General features: G+C 38.5%; 1 protein-coding gene across 3 annotated transcripts in view; it reads right to left on the bottom strand.

Moving 5' to 3' along the window:
* The window catches only part of LUZP2 (leucine zipper protein 2), a 459,231-nt gene that overhangs the window by 211,656 nt on the left and 223,580 nt on the right, over positions 1-23,995 (bottom strand). For all 3 annotated transcript variants that reach the window (XM_014848672.3, XM_014848664.3, XM_070491364.1), the window contains exon 5: positions 21,019-21,081. In XM_014848672.3, the coding sequence (XP_014704158.1) occupies positions 21,019-21,081 (63 nt within the window). The remainder of the gene's footprint in view (positions 1-21,018; positions 21,082-23,995) is intronic.

Below are 23,995 nucleotides of genomic sequence, written 5' to 3'. Positions count from 1 at the left end.
CATGTATATTAAAGTTTCAGAAGCAGGAGGAAGACAACTCGTTTAAAAAAAAAGTTCAAGTAAAGAAGAGATTACAAGTCGATGTGAAATGCTCAATTTAAATAGTGTGTAAGACACGGTTTTAGAGGCACGGGGTTCTCAACGTGTAAAAATTTTCTGTGAAATAGCAACTCAACTGCAATTTCCTGATATCAGTTTTAGGTTATTAATATTCACCATGATGTGTTAAGGGGTCTATTTCTTTGAGAAAATGGAAAATGATAAAGGAAATGGAATTTTCTCTTATCTGTGGTTAACAAACTTCTCAGAACACAGGTTTCAGTGATGATGGAGAACATTGCTCCATCTAGCAGTACCATCTGCAACTTTCAGACAGAAGGGGGAGAAGGACACAATGTTGTTTGGAGGGGCCAAGTAGGGCAGGTTCAATCTGTCTCAACAACGGGGTAAAATGTTTATCTCAGCGCAGAGTGTCAAAAGTTTCTCTGTACTAATGTCTCACTAAGTTTCTAAGTTTCACTAAGTTTCTCTGAGGTTGAAACAAACCTATGCTTTTAACTATATCAACATGAATAAACTATTCACAGGAGTGGGAGGAGGAAAGGAAAGAAGGGACAAAAGATGAGGGGTTTCAGAGGCCGGCCCGGTGGCACAGCGGTTAAGTTTGCACATTCCACTTTGGTGGCCTGGGGTTCGCTGGACTGGATCCTGGGTGCGGACATGGTGCTGCTTGTCAAGCCACGCTGTGGTAGGCGTCCCATATATAAAGTAGAGGAAGATAGGCACAGATGTTAGCTCAGAGTCAGTCTTCCTCAGCAAAAAAAAAAAAAAAAAAAGTGAGGGGATTGAGTTGATGGTTGAAATTACATTTAAAAGAGGTAGAAACTTTCAGACTTTAATTAGGCTTAATGCAAAAATGATGAAAGACTGAACTCAGTTCCTTGAATCCACAGTATGAGCTTTAGTTCACGGAACTAAAGGATTAGCTGAAATGATCAGCTCCTGTTTCAGTCTGGTTTGAAACCCAGCTGCATGATTGACTGGGTAACTTTTACCTCTCTATCCTCAATATTTTCATGGAAAAACTATGGATGATGGTGCTAAAAGGGGGATTTTTGGCAAAGTCCAGCTCGCATGTTGGTTGGTATTTTTACCAGTGTTTATGAAAAAATCACTAAAATTTTTTAAAAAGTCACTGTGCAGAACCAATGTCACCTGATGAAGGTTTTCCAGGAACCACAGATTCAATTCCATGTACCAGAGGTCATTACAGTAAAAAACACACACGAAATAAACAAACAAAATAGTTGCTTAAGTTGAGTGGAATAATGTACGTAAAGCTCTTAACGTGGTAATACACAGACTGGCCCCAGCTGGTAGGTCGTGTACACAGAGTAAATACTAATAAAGTGTCAGCTGTTCTTGTCATCATCATCGTCATTGTCATTGTTATATACCCCAGTGCTAGCAAATTCCCTGCTCACTATTATTTGTATGAAGTAGATGATTGAAATGCTTGGTCCCTGAGATATATTACATCGCTATTATATCATTCTACTGTGTGTTTTGAGAAGCCTTTCCCACACAAGACGAAGATTTGCTAAAAGTCTTAAGAAATCTTCTTGCTTGTATTTCCTCACTGCAGCATAGTGCCCAGGACCCAGTGGGAGTGTAATAGATTATGGTGTAAGATTAAGCAGATGGATATTTTACCATCATCCATAAATTGCATCACATGGACAACTGGAATTCTTGCCAGTGTTTCTGTTCAGTTTCAAAATTAATAGAAGCAGAATCTGCCATCATATACTGTTGCTAATGATGACCTGGATGCTTGCCCCATCCGATCCCTACTGTATTAATTTCCTGTGGCCACAGTAAGAAGTTATCACAAATTAAGTGGCTTAAAACAAGAGAAATTCATTGTCTAACAGTTCTGGAAGCCAAAAGTCAGAAGTCACCAGGCTGAAATCATGGTGTCAGGAGGGCAGCGCTCCCTCCAGAGGTCCCAGAACAGAATCTGTTCCTAGTCTCTTCCAGGTTCTCAGGGCTGCAGGCACTCAGTGACTTGTGGCGGCATCTTTCCCTCTTCAAGGCCAGTATATTGAAATCTCTCTCTGCAATGTCTTCCAACCACCTCCTCCTCCATGTGTGTGTCAAGAAAGAACACTTGTGATCGCATTTAGGGTCCACCAGGATAATTCAGGATAATCTCACCATCTCAAGATCCTTAACCTAATCACATATGCAAAGACGCTTTTTCCTTATAAGGTAACGTGCAGTGTCCAGGGCCATTTTTCAGCCTACTACATGTATTTCCCACATAACAGCTGATTAAAGAATATGTTCAGAGTGGAATAATGTTTAGTTTGTGAACAGCCATATATTAATAAGAAACATTTATTAGGAAGAACAAGGAGGGGCACAATGATAGTTGTTCTCATAACTGTTATCTCATTTGACCCTCGTGACAACTGTGGGGGTGGATGTTACTGCTTTTATTTAAACGATGAGAACATTTAAGTATCACAAATAGTAAGTGTCAAAGATGTGATTTGAAGCTGGTGTATTTGTGTCTGTTTTTTGACACTGCCAGCTTTCTTCCTACCCATGATACCTATTTTTGTCCTTCTAAGCAGTGGTATTTCTACATGTCTGAGGGGGAAAAATAGTTTATAATTGCCTAAGTAATTGTTTCAAAATATTTCCAACATTCTGTGAATTTGCACGCTCACTGGATATAAATCCTAAATTGTTTTTATAATCAACTTTCTTTAATATTTTACCACCATTGATATAGGTTGAATGATGAAACCTTTTAAAAATAATCTTGGTTGATGATCTGACGACTATGCATGTTTCACTTACTTAGGACAGACTAAAGAGCAGCCTACTTTTATGTTCAACTGTTTTAAACACTCCTAGAATATTCCAAAAAGCTCCAGGCAAATCCAAACACAGTTTACAGTCATTTAGGCATTTGTTTGAAACACCAATGGCCAACCACTTGGGATTTTTCCTGAGGTTGGCACTGAGGTATTGCTAACTCACAGTTTATGTGTGGTTGTCTCTACAGACTAAGAATTCATAAACTTTGAATCGGTGCTAGAATTTAAGGAATCATAGGAATCACTTCATCCAAACCTTTTATTTTACCAACGACTCATACAAGTTGTGTCTTCTCTACGGCGACAAAGTGAAGAAGTCTTAGATGCTGGCAGGAATTCCACTCTCTCGATAATCAGCCCAGGTCAACTTTCTTTTCTCATGCTTCCTTCCTCTCTCCCCTCCTTCCTTCCCCTCTCCCCTGCTTCCTTCTATCTTTGCTTTCTCCTTTCTTCTTTTCTTTTGTGGTTTCCTTCTTTCATGCTTTCGCGCTTTTGTTCTCTCTTTCCCTGCAGGATGTCAGTAACCAAAAGTACAATATCCTGGCTTCCAGCCCAAATGTAAAAGACTCAGGATAGCAAGTTTTAGGGGGTTCTAATCAATGTGAGATTTTATGATTCTTTATGGTATTCAAAGTCATTACAAGTTTGATTTAAAGAATACCTCTCATAATTTTGGGGACTCTCATTATTACAAATTATCGACAGTGGCCCATCTCATACAATTTATATAAATATAAGCTACTTAGGCATTATTTATTATTTACTCAACACATAATAATCAAGTCCCTACTATGTTCCAGAAAAGACAGACAGGATATAATCCTGAAAAAGATAAATGTCCCTGTTCTTATATCTTTAAAAAAGAAATGTGCATATAGTTAATAATACTATACTGTACACTTAAAATTTTGTTAATAGGGTAGATCACATATTGTGTATGTGTGCTTGTTTTAATAGACTTTATCTTTTAGAGCAGTTTTACTTTCACAGCAAAATTGAGAAGGAGGCACAGAGATTTCTGATATACTCCCATCCCTATTCACAAAAAATCTCCCCCATTGTCGAAGTCCCCCACCTGAGTAGTACATCTATGACAGCTGATGAACCTACATGTATGTATCACTATCACCCAAAGTCCATGGTTTGCACTAGGGTTCACTCTTGGTGTGGTACATTCATGGGGCTTGGACAAATGTATAATGACATGTATCCACCATTACAGTATCACACACAGTAGCCTCATTGCCTAAAAATCTTCTGTGTTCTATCTGTTAGTCTCTCCTTCCCTCTAGCCCCTGGGAACCACTGATCTTTTTACTATCTCTATAGTTTTGCCTTTTCCAGCATATCCTTTAGTTGTAATCATACAGCATGTAGCCTTTTCAGATTGACTTCTTTCATTGAGTTATACGCAGTTAAGTTTCCTCTATGTGTTTTGTGGCTTGATAGCCCATTTCTTTTTTTTTTTTTTATATTAGCATGGATGAGTTTGTTTCCATGAAAGATTGTCAGACTCCTAAATTACCATCTGCTTTCTCTGATCCTTTCATTTGATCCTTGCATCTAGTGCAGTGGGTCTGAAGCCTATCTACACATTAGGATTACCTGCATGCTTTTAATAAATAGCATCATTTGTGTCCCCACTCCGGACACTTAAACCAGAGTCTCTGGGCAAGGGGCAAGGCCATGGGTGTTTTGTTTTGTTTTGTTTTTAACACTCAAATTTTGGAATTTTACTTCTTATATTGTTTCAAGGAAAATATTATTACAGTTGAAATTTGTCCCAATTATTTATCCAATTAGAATTTGATTCTCTGAGGAGCACAGATTTCCCTGAAGTAGACCATGATGACATCGCAGCAGGAGAAAAAAGGATCTAGATACATCGCACTGCACAGTTTCTCTGTTTGTCCATACTTCTGGGTAAACTAGGTATTAAATTTACAACATTTTTTTTCTGTTAACTTTTTTATTGCATTATACAGAAAAATGCCCAAAACGTGAGCATAGAGCTCAATGATTTTTTTTTTATTAATGTTATGATAGATTACAACCTTGTGAGATTTCAGTTGTACATTGTTGTTAGTCATGTTGTGGGTACACCACTTCCCCCTTTGTGCCCTCCCCCTACCCTCCCTTTTCCCTGGTAACCACCGATCAGATCTCCTTGTCAATATGTTAACTTCCACCTATGAGTGGAGTCATATAGAGTTCATCTTTCTCTGACTGGCTTATTTCGCTAAACATAATACCCTGGAGGTCCATCCCTGCGAATGGGCCAATTTTGTCTTTTTTATGGCTGAGTAGCATTCCATTGTGTATATATACCATATCTTCTTTATCCAATCATCAGTTTCTGGGCATGTAGGTTTGTTCCACGTCTTGGCTATTGTAAATAATGCTACGATGAACACAGGGGTGCAAGGGACTCTTGGGATTTCTGATTTCAGGTTCTTAGGATAGATACCCAGTAATGGGATGGCTGGATCATAGGGTATTTCTATTTTTAACTTTTTGAGAAATCTCCATACTGTTTTCCATAGTGTCTGTACCAGTTTGCATTCCCACCAACAGTGTATGAGGGTTCCTTTTTCTCCACAACCTCTCCAACATTTGTTGCTCTTGGTTTTGGATGTTTTTGCCAATCTAACGGGTGTAAGGTGATATCTTAGTGTAGTTTTGATTTGCATTTCCCTGATGATTAGCAATGATGAACATCTTTTCATGTGTCTATTGGCCATATTTATATCTTCTTTTGAGAAATGTCTGTTCATGTCCTCTGCCCATTTTTTGATCGGGTTGTTTGTTTTTTTGTTGTTAAGCCGTGTGACTTCTTTGTATATTATGGGGATTAACCCTTTGTCGGATAAGTGGCTTGTAAATATTTTTTCCCAATTAGTGGGCTGTTTTTTTGTTTCAATTCTGTTTTCCCTTGCCTTGAAGAAGCTCTTTAGTCTGATGAAGTCCCATTTCTTTATTCTTTCTATTGTTTCCCTCAACTGAGGAGTTATAGTGTCCGAAAAGATTCTTTTGAAACTGATGTCAAAGAGTGTACTGCCTATTTTCTCTTCCAGAAGACTTATTGTTTCAGGCCTAATCCTTAGGTCTTTGATCCCTTTTGAGTTTATTTTGGTGTATGGTGAAAAAGAATGGTCAATTTTCAATCTTTTGCATGTGGCTGTCCAGTTTTCCCAGCACCATTTGTTGAAGAGACTTTCTTTTCTCCATTGTAGGCCCTCTGCTCCTTTGTCGAAGATTAGCTGTCCATAGATGTGTGGTTTTATCTCTGGGCTTTCAATTCTGTTCCATTGATCTGTGGACCTGTTTTTGTACCAGTACCATGCTGTTTTGATCACTGTAGCTTTGTAGTATGTTTTGAAATCAGGGATTGTGATTCCGCCGGCTTTGTTTTTCTTGCTCAGGATTGCTTTAGCAATTCGCGGTCTTTTGTTGCCACATATGAATTTTAGGATTCTTTGTTCAATTTCTGTGAAGAATGTTCTTGGGATTCTGATTGGGATAGCACTGAATCTGTAGATTGCTTTAGGTAGTATGGACATTTTAGCTATGTTTATTCTTCCAATCCATGTGCATGGAATGTCTTTCCATCTCTTTATGTCGTCGTCAATTTCTTTCAAGAAAGTCTTGTAGTTTTCATTGTATAGATCCTTCACTTCCTTGGTTAAGTTTATCCCAAGGTATTTTATTCTTTTCGTTGCAATTGTGAATGGGATTGAATTCTTGAGTTCTTTTTCTGTTAGTTCATTGTTAGTGTATAGAAATGCTACTGATTTATGTATGTTGATTTTATACCCTGCTACTTTGCTGTAGCTGTTGATTATTTCTAATAGTTCTTCTATGGATTCTTTGGGGTTTTCTATATATAAGATCATGTCGTCTGCAAACAGAAAGAGTTTTACTTCTTCATTACCTATTTGGATTCCTTTTATTTCTTTTTCCTGCTGAATTGCTCTGGCCAACACCTCCAGTACTATGTTGAATAGGAGTGGTGAGAGTGGGCACCCTTGTCTTGTTCCTGTCCTCAGAGGGATGGCTTTCAGTTTTTGTCCATTGAGTATGATGTTGGCTGTGGTTTGTCACATATGGCCTTTATTATGTTGAGGTACTTTCCTTCTATACCCATTTTATTGAGGATTTTTATCATAAATGGGTGTTGGATCTTGTCGAATGCTTTCTTTGCATCTATTGAGATGATCATGTGGTTTTTGTTTTTCATTTTGTTGATGTAGTGTATCACGTTGATTGACTTGCGGATGTTGAACCATCCCTGTGTCCCTGGTATAAATCCCACTTGATCATGGTGTATAATCTTTTTGATGTATTGCTGTATTCAGTTTGCAAGAATTTTGTTGAGGATTTTTGCATCTATGTTCATCAGTGATATCGGCCTGTAGTTCTCCTTCTTTGTGTTGTCCTTGTCAGGTTTGGGGATCAGAGTGATGTTGGCTTCATAGAATGCATTAGGGAATACTCCATCTTCCTCAATTTTCTGGAATATTTTGAGAAGAATAGGTATTAAGTCTTTGAATGTTTGGTAGAATTCTCCAGAGAAGCCGTCTGGTCCTGGACTCTTATTTTTGGGGAGGTTTTTGATTAGTGTTTCTATTTCCTTACTTGTGATTGGCCTATTCAGATTCTCCATTTCTTCCTGATTCAGTTTGGGGAGGTTGTAGGAGTCTAGGAAGTTGTCTATTTCTTCCAGGTTGTTCAATTTGTTGGCATATAGTTTTTCATAGTATTCTCTTATGATCCCTTGTATTTCATTGGTATCTGTTGTGATTTCTCCTCTCTCATTCCTAATTTTATTTATTTGAGATTTCTCTCTTCTTTTCTTGGTGAGTCTGGCTAAAGGTTTGTCGATTTTGTTAATTTTTTCGAAGAACCAACTCTTTGTTTCATTGATCCTTTCTACTGTCTTTTTTGTTTCAATATTGTTTATTTCTGCTCTTATTTTTATTATTTCCCTCCTTCTACTGACTCTGGGCTTTGTTTGTTCTTCTTTTTCTAGTTCTGTTAGGTGTCGTTTGAGGTTGCTTATGTGAGCTTTTTCTTGTTTAGTGAGGTGAGCCTGTATTGCGATGAATTTCCCTCTTAGGACTGCTTTTGCTGCATCCCAAATGATTTGGTATATCGTGTTCTCATTTTCATTTGTCTCCAGATAATATTTGATTTCTTCTTTAATTTCTTCAATGATCCATTCTTTGTTCAGAAGCGTGTTGTTTAGTCTCCACATTTTTGCACCTTTCTCTGCTTTTTTCTTGTAGTTGATTTCTAGTTTCATAGCATTATGATCAGAAAAGATGCTTGATATTATTTCAACTCTCTTGCATTTATTGATGTTTGCTTTGTTTCCCAAAATATGGTCTATCCTTGAGAATGTTCCATGTGCACTTGAGAAGAATGTGTAACCTGCTGTTTTTGGATGAAGTGTTCTATATATATCTATTAAGTCCATCTGGTCTAATTTTTCATTTAATTCTATTATTTCCTTGTTGATTTTCTGTCTGGACGTTCTGTCCATTGGTGTTAATGGTGTGCTGAGGTCCCCTACTATTATTGTGTTGTTGTTGATGTCTTCTTTTAGTTCTGTTAAGAGCTGCTTTACAAATTTTGGTGCTCCTGTGTTGGGTGCGTATATATTTATGTGCTATTGTCTTCTTGGTGGAGAGTCCCTTTTATCATTATGTATTGTCCCTCTTTGTCTTTCTTTATCTGTTTTGCTTTGAAGTCTACCTTGTCTGATATTAGTATAGCGACACCTGCTTTCTTTTGTTCATTATTAGCTTGGAGTATTGTTCTCCATCCCTTCACTCTGAGTCTGTCTTTGTCTTTGGGGCTGAGGTGTGTTTCCTGGAGGCAGCACATTGTTGGATCTTGTTCTTTGATCCATCCTGCCACTCTGTGTCTTTCGATTGGGGAGTTCAATCCATTTACATTTAGAGTGATTATTGAGATGTGGGGGCCTACCACTACCATTTTATGTCTTGTTTTCTGGTTTTCTTCAATTTCCTTTGTTTCTTGTCCCATGGTTTAATCTGTTCTGATGAAGAGCTGCTACTCTCTGTTGTTGTCCTTCTACTTATCTCCTCTGCTCTTGGTTTTGTAGCCCCTTTCCTTTTTTTGATTTTTCAGGAATGAGGGTTTTCCTGAGGACTTCCTGAAGAGGAGGTTTTGTGGCAATGAACTCCCTTAATTTTTGTTTATCTTGGAAAGTTTTTATTTCTCCATCGTATTTGAAGGATATTTTCGCTGGGTAGAGAATTCTCGGCTGTAGGTTTTTGTCCTTCAGATTTTTGAATGTATCATTCCACTCTCTTGTAGCCTGTAAAGTTTCTGCTGAGAAATCTGTTGATAGCCTGATGGGGGTTCCTTTGTAGGTTAGTTTCTTTTGCCTGGCTGTCCTTAGTATTTTCTCCTTGTCGTTGACTTTTGCTAGCTTCACTACTATATGCCGTGTGGTTGGTCTTCTTGCATTGATAAAGTTTGGAGATCTATTGGCTTCTGTCACCTGAATATCCATCTCTCTCACCAGATTTGGGAAGTTCTCAGCCATTATTTCTTTGAATAGGCTTTCTGCCCCTTTCTCCTTCTCTTCTCCCTCTGGTATACCTATAATCCTTACGTTGCATCTCCTAATTGTGTCTGATAATTCTCGGAGAGTTTCTTCATTTCTTTTTAGTCTTACTTCTCTCTCCTCCTCTGCCTGCATCATTTCTATATTCCCATCTTCCAAATTGCTAATTCTTTCCTCCGTATTATCGGCCCTACTGTTCAGTGCATCTAGATTTTTCTTAATCTCCTCTATTGTGTTCTTCATTTCCAGTATTTCTGTTTGGTTCTTCTTTATCGTATCAAACTCCTTTGTGACATAGCTCCTGAACTCGTTGAGTTGTCTATCTGAATTCTCTCTTAACTCATTGAGTATTTTAATGATGGCTGTTTTGAAGTCATCGTCATTTAGGTTATATATTTCATTTTCTTTGGGATTGTTGTCTGTGTATTTGTTGTTTTCCTTCTGTTCTGGAGATTTAATGTATTTTTTCATATTGCTTGATGTTGTAGATTTGTGCCTCCACATAGAGATAGAGATTAGTTGCTCCTTCCACTTGTTTCTGCTGGTGTGGTGGGGGAGCAGCTGTTTATACTGCACCAACCAGGAACCCTATCCGCAGTTGCTAACTTGGCCTGGGCCCCTCCTCATAGTCACAGTGGTCCTTTGGATTCCCTCTTCTGCCGTGGGGGCCATCACGGGGAGCTTCAGGCTGCTGGTGCCTACTGTTGCAGCCCACCTAGAGGTGCTCCCTCCTTGGGGTCTGCAACGGTGTTATGGGCTTTTCCAGCGGCCAGGGGTAGGATCACTTATATTTGCCGCTCCGTCACTGTCGGCACCCACAAAATCTCACTTGTCCACTATGGGTCACAGCAGAGCTACTGGCATCTTCTACAGTCTGTGGTTAGCTCACCTAGCTATGCTACTTTTGTCCCGGGGTCTTCCAGCCTTGTGGCTGCCGGATGGGTGCTCTCTACTAGTGCTGTGCAGAGGCTTTCGCTGAGGCTGCTGTAAGCCTGTAGGGTATCCCCCTAGGCTACGGAGCCAGGTCGCTGGAACTCCACCCAGCCCCAGACCTGTTCCCCAGGAACTCGGGGAGCCCTTTGCCCTGACTGGGGGATAGCCGGAGACCCTGATTTCAGTGGTAGCTGGTCAGCTGCTGCCCTGCCTGATATTCTCCTCTCCGGGACCCTCCCAGTGTTGTGGATGCTGGGTGTAGCCCCTCCGCTAATGGCAGACCGAGAGTTTTGTCTGCTGCCCGGGCGGAACTCTGGAGCTTCCCCCCCGGGCCACGGAGCTGGCCACTGGAGCTCCACCCAGCCCCAGTCCTCTCCAAGATCTCCGGCAATCCCTTGCCCCACAGGGCGGGCAATGGCAGCTGGGGGTTGCCTCGTCCTCTGGGATTCTCTCCGGGACTTTCCCAGAGTTGAGAGTGCTGGGTGTAGCCCCTCCGCTAACGGCAGACAGAGAGTTTTGTCTGCTGCCCGGGCGGAACTCTGGAGCTTCCCCTCCAGGGTGCGGAACTGGCCTCTGGAGCTTCACCCAGCCCCAGTCCTCTCCGAGATCTCTGGCAATCCCTTGCCCAGCCGTGTAGGCAGTGGCAGCCAGGGGGCCACCACACCCTCTGTGATTCTCTCTGGGACCCTCCGGGTGCTGTGGACACCAGGCGGGATCTCCCCGCCAATGGCGGGGCGAGACTCTCCCTGCGGGCTCAAGTGTGTAACTCTAGAATTTCCCTCTGCGTTTAGGAGTAATTGCGGGGGGGTTAGGTAGGGTTCTGGTCACCTGTTTCCACCGTCACTCCTCTGATGTGTGCTCACTCCTGCCCTAGGTGTGTGTTGATCTTCTGGGGGTGTCCGTTGGAAGAAAGCCGCTTGCAGGTACTAGGCTGTTCGGTGGGGGTCGGAGAGTTTTCTCTTATCTCCACCTCCTCCCAGAGGGAAGTCCATCCGCCTTCCGATGTATAGTCGCGTGGGTCTCTCAGACGTCCTGAGATGCTATCTGGATATCCTTTGTTAAGCGATGAGTGTCCAAATAATTGTAGACTCGAAGGGGGAGAGACAAAGAGGACTACTCACGGCGCCATCTTGGATCTCCTAGCCCATTTCTTTTTAGTGCTGAATAATATTTCATTGTCTGGATTATCATAGTTTATTTATCCATTAAGCTGCTGAAGGAAGGTTGCTTCCAGGTTTGGCAATTATGAATAAAGCTGATATAAACATCCGTGTGCAAGCTTTTATGTGGACATAAGTTTTCAACTCCTTTGGGTAAATCCAACGAGGATGATTGCTGGATCATATGTTTAATTTTATAAGAATCCACCAAACTGTCTTCCAAAGTGGCTGTACCATTTTGCATTCCCAGCACATATTATTTTTTTAACCACAATAACAAAAAGTGGAAAAGAGTGAAAATGAACAAGTAAATTAATGAATTATGTAATATAACTTCAAGCTACTATAAAGAAAATAAACAAGATAAGGTGTCAGAGTTTTTTTTTTTATTACTCATGGATTTTGAATAAGGTCATAAATTGTCTTAAATTGTGACCTTATAATTTTGACTTGGGTATAGTACAAAATTTTGCTGTTTTGTCATTGGATCAATTATCTATTTTGGACACACTATAAATTTCTAGAATGAAACTAAGTAAAGGTGAGTTCAAAAAATAGTAACTTATCATGCCAATTTTCCCCCAAGGAGTAAACACTATAAAATCAATATTTATGTAGTCAAATAATTAAGAAAGTAAATAACCTGACCCCATTGTGTTTAAAGAATACAAATTAACTTTTTGACTTTTAAAAACTCTCACCAACTGAGCTACACCATTTTGTAATTCTTAAAATAAAACTACAAACCCTACAAACTTGTGTTATGGATTTTCATTACGGATGAACTGGGATATTCTATGTGTCTTTATAATTTTGTAAGTCATTAATAAACTATTTGGATTTGTTTCTTCTCCTTGTCCATCATGTAAGCAGCACTCATTCCATGTTCTCAAACTTGCTCAAAAGGATTCCCTCTGTGAATTTCCTTTTCTCACATCTCTAACCTAGTGGTAACTCCTTTACCCTCCCATATCTAGTTTATGTTCTTGAGTAAAGATGACCTAAGATGTATGGTGTCAGGGAGGGGATGAAACCCACTTCCAGTTGGGATGTGAAAGCTGGATAAGCACAGAGATTCCAATAACAGTGGTAGATCCATGATGCACAAAGGAGGGCATAGTGGAGTGAAGGAGGGGCTGAGAAGCAAATACAATAGAAAAGTGGATCTCTAAGGATTGAAAACCAAGCAGTTCTTCCATTTCCTCCCGGGCACAGAGATGGAGATGATCAGTTAGCTAGTGTTATATGACTAAAGATTCCCTAGTGCCATTTTTATTGAGAATTTGAATGTAGCAAGTAAATCTAAAATGAGGAGAGTGAAGAGCCTCAATATGTTTGGATTGAGGGTGGAATTATTTCCAAGGGAACACTGTTAACAAAAATATGGAGATGCAAATGCATGATGCATGACTTGGGACCTGAAATGATTACAATATCCCTTATCTGCTCTGATGGGAGGGATAGTAGGGAAATAAGTGAGGATGACAGGGACTGACAGAAGTGTTTGATGGTTTTTGGGGATGCATTTTGTTTTATGAATCCAATATCAAGTCACTCTTTTGCAATGAATCTTTCTTTTCTGTGAGAAATCCATTTCTATTTTGAGTAGGGTTTAGACCGTCTAACAAAAGAATAGAAATGTGACTCATTCTGGGCAAAAGAAAGTGTCCCATTCCCCTGGCCATGCAGATTGGCTCCAGGATGCGAACAATTCAGGATCTTCCCTGGGATTTTTCTGCTGAGCAATCTGAAAAGATTGTCTCATTTGGCTATTGTTTCTAAGCTTGTAGGAGCTTAACCACATGGTTCTTAGTCTTCTCTGCCACGTGGAGAGAGACTTTAAGAGATGGAATGAGCCCATCTAGAAGTAAGTGAGAAACAGTGCTGTCTTACTTTGGTATTTTTATTTAAGTGAAATATGGGGTTTTTATTTGTTTGTTTGTTTAAAACCATTTCCTAAGCAAAGATCTATTTGTACATAGCATTGCTTATTGAACTAATTTTATCTTAGAATCCAATGACAATAATAATTATGATGATAGTTTCCATTTGTTAAGTGATAAATATGTGCTAAATGGCTTACATACATTGTTTCCTCATTTACTAAATTAATAATACTCTATAAACGTATAAAACAATGTTTACAAAAGACATGAAATTAAGAAATCAAAGTTTCCCCTTTACTTGAAAGCAGAGAACACTGGATATTCCTCTATCAGAGAACAGAAACAGTGACCCAGTTGCAGCCGGGAGCATACACGTCACACAATTTCACCTGAGAATCATTCTTAAAACTTCACGCAGTGTAGCCATCTAGCCAACATTCTGAAGCAGGAAATTTGAATTTGGGGGAATTAATTGATTGCAACAGCAAATAAAATGAAATGTAAGGTAGATCGTAATCTCCCGTAAAACAGCAGTTCTGGCTTCTGAAGTGCTGAGTAAAAATTCTGTGTCCTTGCAAAGCAGAGAGTTCACTGATGTAGTTACAGCTGAGGGTGGAACTTTTCAGATCTATTTTTCTGGGTATTAAGCTTTGGCTCTATCAATCAGATTGGCCGCCCCAAAGCCTCCTGATAACACATACCTACAGCACTGATTTGGGAACTAAAACCACATGCTTTGCAAGTAAGCTGGCCTGAAATTGGATTCAGTACAATCACCAAAATTAACTGCTTTCTTCTTACCAATAAATAACTAACAATCTTTCCACCTACAAGGGAACTTTTGAGAATCAATCTCTTTTTGTCTGCTTTCTTGGTTGAGAAAGAACAGCCATAAATTCTAATCCTTTCATTCCTTCCAAAAGCCACCCCTTCAATAAAGCACTCAGGGCTCACCACACCTGGGTGGACGATTGACCTCATCTGCCACCCTATAAGATTTTGTTGTAAAAGGCTTATTTCAATCTGTTTTTTATTGCAGTTATTTTGTGCAACTTTTTAAATTATTATGTATCATTGTATATTGTATAGCAAAATATGTTACCTGCTGTATAACATTATATTCTTTTCTTTACATTCCTCATGATAAGAGATTGTTTTTCACAACTGAAATTTAATAATATTTATATCCCTCAGGACTCTAGCACAACATTGGGACAATATTGGTAACTGAGTAACATGTTTATTCTCGAAATGAATATGTAGATAAATAAATTTTATATATCCGTCCAAATAAGCAATATTAGAGTACTTCCATAGACAGACTTATATCTAACAAAATGTTCCCTCCTTGCCTGTTTAAAAAAAAAAAAGTCTATGTTGTTTACCTGGAAAATACTCAATGCCACAGGCGGTGGAGTGGTTTGAATAGTAACATCCCAAAATTCTTGTCTGCCTAGAGCCTCTGAATGTGACCTTGTGTGGAAATAGGGTCTTTGAACAAGTAAGTAAGTTAAAACCAGGTTACACTGGTTAGGGTGGGCCCTAAATTCATGAACTGGTGTCTGTATAAGAGGAGGAGAAAACACAGAGAGAGAAAGACACATAGAGAAGGCCATGTGAAGACAGAAGCAGGGATTCTTGACAAGCCTAAGAATGTCAAGGATTGCCAGGAGGCACCAGAAACCTGAAAAAGGCAAGGAAGGATTATTCCCAGAACCTGTAGAGGGAGCATGGCCCTGTGGCTCTTTAGGCTTCAGAACTGTGAGAGAGTAAATTTCTCTTCTTTTAGGCCACCCAGCTTGTGGTACTTTATTGCAGTGGCCCTAGGACCTACGACAGATGCATTACCGTAAACTTTACATACTGGATATACAATTAACCAGAATAACCAGTTGATGAAAATTTCTCAGAAATCATCACTTGAAAAAGGCAAATTGGGGCCAGCCTCGTGGTGTATTGGTTAAGTTCTCACGCTCTGCTTGGGTGGCCCAAGGTTCACATCCCGGGAGTGGACCTAGCACCATTCATCGAGCCACTCTGTGGTGGCATCACACATAAAACAGAGGAAGATTGGCACAGATGTTAGCTCAGTGACAATCTTCCTCACAAAAAAGATAAATAAATAAAGGCAAATCAGCAGGAATAAAAGTAAAAGGTTGTAATGGAATTATTTGAAAACATCTCAGGCATGCCCTGGACTCGGTATACACTTGACTTAAATTCTTATGCCTGCTCATTTGCAGGCAGCCATGAGCATCCATTTTCAGAGTAACGACCCTGAAGCACTCTATCACATTATGAAATAACCCATCATCTTCACCCGAGGGTGTTCATTGAGGCAAGAAGATGGAATAATTTATTTTAGAGAGACTTACGGCCACAAGAGTTGCACCAAAATGGGTTTTCTTCTTGAAATTTACTAGAGTTTTCTCCAGATCAGTGGCTATTGACCTTTCTTTATTTTCTTTTTAGTGGCGGACCCCTCTGAGAATCTAGACCCTCTCCTTTGAAAAATACACGTTTGCACCTATACTTTTTTTTTCTGCCATCTTATGGTTTCAGGATGGTCAGAGATTCCCTGATACCAATCTTTACATCTTGCAGGGTCTCTAAGCATCCCTGCTATGACGAATAGCAAATTAGAGAAATCACCTTCAGTCTCCAAAATTGGACATCGCGTCCAATGTTTATTCATTTCATTTAACTCATTGGTGTTAAGGACAGACTTAAGTGTGGTCTGAATTTATTCTCAGTGTACACAGAGTCTGGCCTTGTTTTTTTGTGAAAAATAGGAATTATAATATTTTAGGGTAGATAGGATTCTAACTTCAAAGAGTCAGCATCCACTTGAGGAAGTAATTCATACAAAAGCAAAGCTAAAATCTCACAGTAAGGATAGGGAAGATGCCATGTATATACACAAGATATTGTCACACACACACATGTGCACAACTGAAGGCTCCACCAGTGGTACTTTCGGCATGGTTTCTCAACTACCCAAAACCCTTCAGTGATGGCCTACCATGTGCTAAAGCTGGTGCCCATGGACTCTAACACTCTATTAAGAAAAGTTAATACACAGGCTAACAAATTTTGGAACACTGTTTCCACAATGTGAAAGTTTTTCAAGGTGTTAAAGCCAAATTTTCAAGGAATAATTAAAGCAAACAAATTAGAAATAAAACAAACCCCTCTACCCCCAAATTCATTGTAGCTCCAGGGCAGAGCTGACAGGCTCTGCTAATCAGACCTGACCCGGCACTATGTCTGTACAGAAATGAGTTACTTGAGCCAACAGGCTGGATGTTATCCCTTGTCTTCTGCACAGGGCTAGGGCCATGTGCTACCAGAGTCTGCAGCAATGGGGCACCAGGCTGGCTGGCAGCTTCCTGATCTCAGCACAGGTAACCTTGTCTTAAGAGAACCAGCTCCGTTTGTGGAGTTGTTCCTAAAGCTCAGCCCACAAGCTGTATATTCAGTTTTCCTAACAATTCTGTGAGATTTCTATATGGCTTGATAAATCCTTTTCTTTTTATTAGAGGATTCTTTTTGTCATAGCTAAGAACAGCAACTGGCACACTGACCCTAAAATCCCATGTTCGATCGCACATATGTCTGGTTATGTGTCAATGGCTATTTGGAACTATCTAGAAATCCACAGATTGGCCATTGACTTGACCTGTGGCAAGATTTTCCTCCCAGGCACTTATAAGAACAGCAATAAAACAAAACACAGGGGCCAGCTCCGTGGCCGAGTCATTAAATTCTGCAGCTAGGTTTGTGGGTTCAGATCCCGGGCGCAGACCTACTCCACTCACCAGCAGTGCTGTGGCAGAGTCTCACAAATAATTGAATGCACAAAGATAGATTACATAAGAGACCTCAGATCTAGAGACAGATTAGTAAGTTACTAGAAAATTGGAGATATAGCTACCATAAACCAATGTTTGCATTGTGAGAAATCTCACATTCTGCGTATTTGTATGCTAAAAATACAAGATATGTGGGAAAAAAATATGATTGGGAAAGACTACTTACTGCGTAACTTTGTATTCATAATATTAACAAAATAAAACAATACTAATAAAAATATAACCACAAAATCAATCCAAGTGCCCAACAACTGATGAATGGATAAAGAAGATGTGGTATATATATACATATATACACACACACACAATGGAATATTACTCAGCCATAAAAAAGACAAAATTGTCTGATTTGCAACAACATGGATAAACCTTGAGGGTATGATGTTAAGCAAAATAAGCCAGACAAAGACAAATATTGCTTGATTGCACTCATATGTGGAAGATAAACTAACACATGGATAAAGAGAACAGATTAGTGGTCACCAGAGGGGAAGGGGGTTGAGGGGTGGTCATTGGGTAAAGGGGCATGTTTATATGGTCACTGACAAATAATGTACAACTGAAATTTCACAATGTTATAAACTATTATGACCTCAAAAAATTTTTTTAAAAGTACAGCCACAATTTAATATGTTTTGGCATTTATTCCAAAAATTATAGTCAATCCTTTGCAGCTTTACACTTAGGATTTACTGTTTCTTCCTCTGGATGTATATCCTGAAGGGAACCAACTTCTGATAGAGTACATTATCATCAAAATTAAAATTTGATGCATATTTTTCACTGATCTCTTATTTGAATGCAGGGGCAAGTCTTAACAGAGTTTCTATACTTACAGCCTAGCCAGATATCTTGGTGTGCTGGAAATCATTTTCCCGAATGTTTTCAAAGCACTAAACCACTACTACATGCACTAAAGGGAGGTCCCTTTGTATATTTTCTTACGTCCTTGTATTGATAAAGATTTCTCTAAAATTTGACGAGGCTTTCCCCTGAATGCTTCAAACCTTAACATATTAAGAAAAATTGTGTATAAACAAACACAATTTTAAAATTTTACTGACATCATTCCACCATTTACTAATTGTGAAGATGGTGATTTGGTACAAAAAAAATACACATTGTCGTGAAACAGATTTGACTTGAATATTCCATGAAATATAATATAAGCAGAAAAGCAGAAAGGCCAAGACCTGAAACTTGAAGCCTGCCTAAATCTCAGTGGAACATCTGTGAGTAAAAACAATCCAAGACACAGGTAACATGGATGCCCATGTGAAGACAGAGTCACACACAGAGACAGGTGAAATAGAGGAACCAGAAATGCTCTAATTCATAGCTCACATTCTTTCAGTCCCACTCTCCACTTCCTTTGTAAAAACCCTCACTATTCCTTTCCTCTTGCACCCTCACATTGCTCTCTATATTCTCTAATGTTCATTCCCAGTTGTGAACACAATCTTGGAGTCACAGCTCCCAGGCAGCCTGTGCCCAGTGTGCCTACCTGGATGGAAAAATCAAAAAGCTTTCTGCCTTCCACAGCGTTCTCTTAATAAACGTCTGATTATTTTTCCCCCTCCCATGGATATCCTAAATCTCAAAAACTAAACCTTCAGGTTTTAATATAAAAGTGCCTTTTAAGATGTTTGCCTTCATATATGAAAAAAGTGCTGATCATTCTTCAATAACTTTTCAAAGATCCCTTCTTCTACTGGGACTTCTCCAATAACCTCACTCACAAGGACTCAGGGGACTTCAAGCTTCTCCTAGAAACCTGTTTATACCCATATTGTCTCCCTCATCTCCTCATACTTTGTTCAATCATTTTACCTGCTTTGTTCTTACTCCTGAACAAAAATCTTCCAGGCAGTGCCATATAGTTGCACTGTACAGAGTATGGGTCAATTATTCTGTTCAACCTCTACACGCCGGTCACTTGTCAAAATGACAAGCCTAAAAATTCGAGGAAGTCATAAAAAGGAGTCAAATTAAAAAACACTCAGCTGATGATATGCATTCACCATTAGGTTTTGCTAGAGAAGTTGAAAACTTTTCTGGTTATCAGTTTTCATCTTGCAGCTTTTCAATGTCATAAAAGTGGGTAGCAGCAAATTTAATTACAAAACTTACATTTAGCAGACAATATTTCTGTAGAGTTGCATTTCTTTTAGAATTATTCTAGCCTATATACTAAGGAAATTATATTACACTATAAAAGTATCTCCTGGAAATAAATAAAATAATTTGTTAGTCCTCATATGTACTTGTTATGACTAATTTACAGTTTGATTTTGAAAGAGCTTCCTCTTTAGTTGAATTCAAGGTTTTTAAAAATTATCTAAGATTATAAGTTAAGATAATACTTACATAGAGATATAAATTAACCCATAATCCTCTCATTATCACACAACTGGGTTCATGTTGTTGTGTGTGTGTGCTTGCGCCCAAATGTACCTTCTTTCCTATTTTAATATTGACTTTAATCTTGTTTTAAACACTCCCCTTGTCATAAACGATCCAGGAGAAGTTCTGACTTGAGTAACCTCGCCCTCTCACTGACCCTCACTGAGCCCCAGCCAACAGGAAATTATCCAATACACCCAGCATTCTGGTCTGCTGACATTTTCCACCATAAACAGGAAATCCAAGAAGATTTAGGTCTCAGGAAAAACATTATCAAGCCCAGCCCATCACACTTTCTTAAGAAGACTCAGAAGAGAAAATCGTTAGAAAGAAATGAAAATAGAATAGAATCATCAGAAAGCCACTTAAAAGTTTTCTTGCTGTCCTTTCTCCTATATGTTCTTCACAAGACTGATAAAACATTGTAACGCCATAATCAGAGTACCGATGCAGAATCTGACACCCGGGCATTTGTAAAGCCTAGTTTTTAACCTTGATATCAAGGTGGAAACCATTTAGGAATATGGTTGCTCATCTGTTTAAATATTTCAAAAAGTAAAAGGAAGGAAGGAAGGACAGAAAGATAGACTAGTAAAGCTAGAGAGTGATTTGGGATTCAAAATAAGCCATAGTTAGTGGGATTGAGCAAGGAAGGTGTTTCTAATCAGTCATGCTTTAACAGTCCTAATTAACTGTGTTCAAGAAAAAAGTTAATAAAGATGTAGAAATAGAAATGTGATGGTAAAATTTTAGAAAATAAAGTAATTTTATGACAAGATAGACAAAGAATCAAAAGAGAAAAAAAAACATATAGTATTTTGTAGAGCCTTCGCATTTTAAAGGCTATAATGAAAGTGGTTCCAGTTTATTTATGCTCAAATTGTACAGCGTTCTAAGATTATCCTCAACAAATTTTCACTCTAGATTGGCTCTTCCTGGCATGAAGTCAATTCTGTCTAGCCTTCACCTTTATCACCTGTGCTGTCATTTGGTTTTTAAAAATTTATGAAATGAAAATTAATTTTTACTATTAGTCCAAGAAAAGTATAATTAGAAGGGAAAATGAACTGGAAGGTGTAAACTAATGACATTATCAAACATATACAAAAGTAGGGATTATCTACTCTTCTAAATTCTTAACCTTACAGTTCCTCTCCATTAACACATAACTGAGGGCCAAGTTTGCATGTGATCGCTACTCCAAAACTTGTTGCAAATCTGTAGGTGGATTTGTGCATATTCTTTGATTTATATAAAATTTGCCTAAAATATAAGTCTTACCTCATTCTGGAGATCTCGGATCATTTTGCTCTTTCTTTCCATTTCAGTCTTCAAAAAATTTATCTGAAAATGAATAGAACATTATGTAAACATATTTCAAATTTATTTCTATGGCTTTTATAAATTTATTTTTGTGATTTTTGAAGTATAATAAAATGAATCTCTCTTTAAAAATAAATATTGAAAAAGAACGAAGGACTAAAATTTTCGTTAACCAAACCTTCATTGCCCAATTCATACATATATCCACTGATTATTTAAAAATACCCTTTTCTCAAGTAATAAAAGTTTCTTTCTTTATAAATTGAGAGACCATGCACATTATGAATGTGATTCTCTTACCTGTCTAAACCTCAATAAAAAAAATATGACTGCAAAAAAATAAAACTAGATTCTCAGATTGGGCCTAGGAATCTCTATTCATAAAACACTCTCCAAGTAATTTTGACCTGTGGCCAGGTTTGAAAGCAAGTACCTAGTGATATTCTTGACTTCAAAAGCATGGAATGTTATCAAAACTGTACCAAAAAACAATGATGTTTCCTTCTGAGTATGATATTGTTGGGATCTTTAACCCCAGGCCAGTTATTTGAACTGTATTTGCATAAAGGCAGCATCTTTATTTGCCTGAGTACTTCGAAAAAAGTCATTATAGCGCAGTTGTTTAGATTTGAGAATTTATAGTCACTGGGGGTTCACTATGATAAAAGCTAACTGTATCATGGTGGATGAAAAATTTACTTTCTCCAATTTTCAATTTTCTGGTAGTTAAATTTTAAAAAAAAGTAAAAGGACGTGAGTGAAGTTAATTTTACTAATATATTTATTTAATTCAATATATTCACAATATCATTTTGAGGGGCCGGTCCAGGAGCGTAGCAGTTAAGTTCATGCACTCCACTTCGGCATCTGGGGGTTTGTAGGTTCAGATCCTGGGCACAGACCTATGCACCACTTATCAAGCCATGCTGTGGCAGGAGTCCCAGATAAAGCAGAAGAAGATGGGCACAGATGTTAGCTCAGTAATGCATTATTGATAATATAACTGACATTATCTTTTGAAATATATCTTTAAGACCCACTGTGTGTTTTACACTTCTCGCACATCTCAGTTTGGACTAGCCATTTCACAATGCTCAGTAGCCTCAAGTATCTAGTAGTTATATACTGGACAACAAAGTCTTAGAGGATCCCTGGAACGATCCAGAAGAGACCAGTGATGTGGATTATCTTGAGATCGATTGAGTCAACAGAAGTCAAGTTTAGGAGTCAAGTCAATTTTCACCATATATACAGATTAAAAAAAATTAATTCTGAAACATTTCAAACATAAACTAAAGAACAAGAAGTATAACATAAACATATATAAATATTTTGTCCAATTGTCCTCAGACTTTGTAAAGAAAATGTTACATCTAATCTTTCTTCCTTCCCTCTCCCCAGAGGCAACCACTCTCCTGAAGTTGATGTGTGTTAGTCTTGTGCGTATTTTTGTACATTTATACTTATTGAGTTTTGCGCGAGGCTTTATAACACGTTAACTCCTTTTGTTTTCTGGCTGTGTAGGTGTCCCTGTATTTTCATTCTCTCAAATGGTAGTGGAAACCTAAACCAAACAATTTTTGATGGTCAAACCACATATAAAACAGAAGCAGAAGCCTGAGAACTACCATGTCCATTGTTTTGGCCATAAACACTTTCAAGGTAAGTTTGACCTATGAAGATACTGACAGCAACCCAAAAACATGAGTCACATAACCAATGTTGTGGCTAGACTGGCCTTCTGGTTCTTACTATGGCTGCAAGACATCATCAGCAATGACCATCATGAAACTTTGCAAAAAAAGGTTTATTACTTACAAGTCCTGCAAATTACATGGCACACTTGGGGCCACACCGTGAGGTCACAGAGAGAGAAAGAGTGAGAGAGAGAGAGTGCAGACCTGGGATTCTGCTGTTACTGGGGACAAGGTGTGGGGGGGCTAGAGTTTCTCAGGCTCACTCATTATTGGTAAATTTAAGACATAAGAGCAGGAATTTAAAGTATGAGAAGAGAAAAAACAAGTAGCCAAACAGTCAGTTATGGAAATCAACCAGGATCTCTAAAACAAAGGAGCATGTGGTCGAGGAGAGGCTTGGCCTGGCTCTTTATCTAGTTCTGCGGCTGGTAATGTGTTATTTGAGGTCGCCATCTTTGAAGGGGATGCCTCCCCACACAATCAAAGCTTAAGTCAGGGCCTTGCATTAAAATAAAGAAAAACCAACTGTCGGGGCTTCTACTACCTCTACCCAAGCACTTTATGAGCATAGGAAAATTTTGATATGTTCCAGATTTGTCTTTAAGTCTTGAACTACTTAAAGCCATCTTGCTGATATTAGTAACCTGCTCTTTCACTGATACCATTTGCCCACAAATCCTCACATTTTGATACTATCCAGTATACGTTATCCATAATTAACAACTAACCTTAATTGAGTGAAAGAAAATATATTGCAATGTCAAGAATATAATTATTTAAATTTTAAACAAGGACAGAGAAACTTGAGAATGCAATACTCAAGTATTCAGGACCTAAAATATATCAGAATATTCAAGGAGCATTAGTATTTGAAACCATTGGTCTAAAATCCCAGCAGGTTTTAACATCCCTGGAAAAATAAGCATTTCTAGCAGATAGTTATGAAATAATTCTCAGAGACAGAAAATACCATTTATTTACTTTGAATACAGAATGGAAGAACATAGCAATTCTTTACTTTTAATGAGAGTCAAAGCTTGAAGCTAATTCTCGTCTTTAGACTAATTATGTCTCACTTAGGGCAAGTTAAGCCATAAAAACTAACAAGGGTAGTGAAATGCATCCAATGAGCATTAATATCTTTAATTACTCTGGTTGCACCTGAGAGCTCATTCTTCCTTGCTGTCTGTTAGGTTTTTCAAGAGGAACACACAGTTGAAAGATTTGCCAGTCCATTA

The sequence above is a fragment of the Equus asinus genome, chromosome 20, assembly GCF_041296235.1.
Source record: "Equus asinus isolate D_3611 breed Donkey chromosome 20, EquAss-T2T_v2, whole genome shotgun sequence".
Lineage (NCBI taxonomy): Eukaryota > Metazoa > Chordata > Mammalia > Perissodactyla > Equidae > Equus > Equus asinus.
This window is presented reverse-complemented; position numbering and strand designations above follow the sequence as displayed.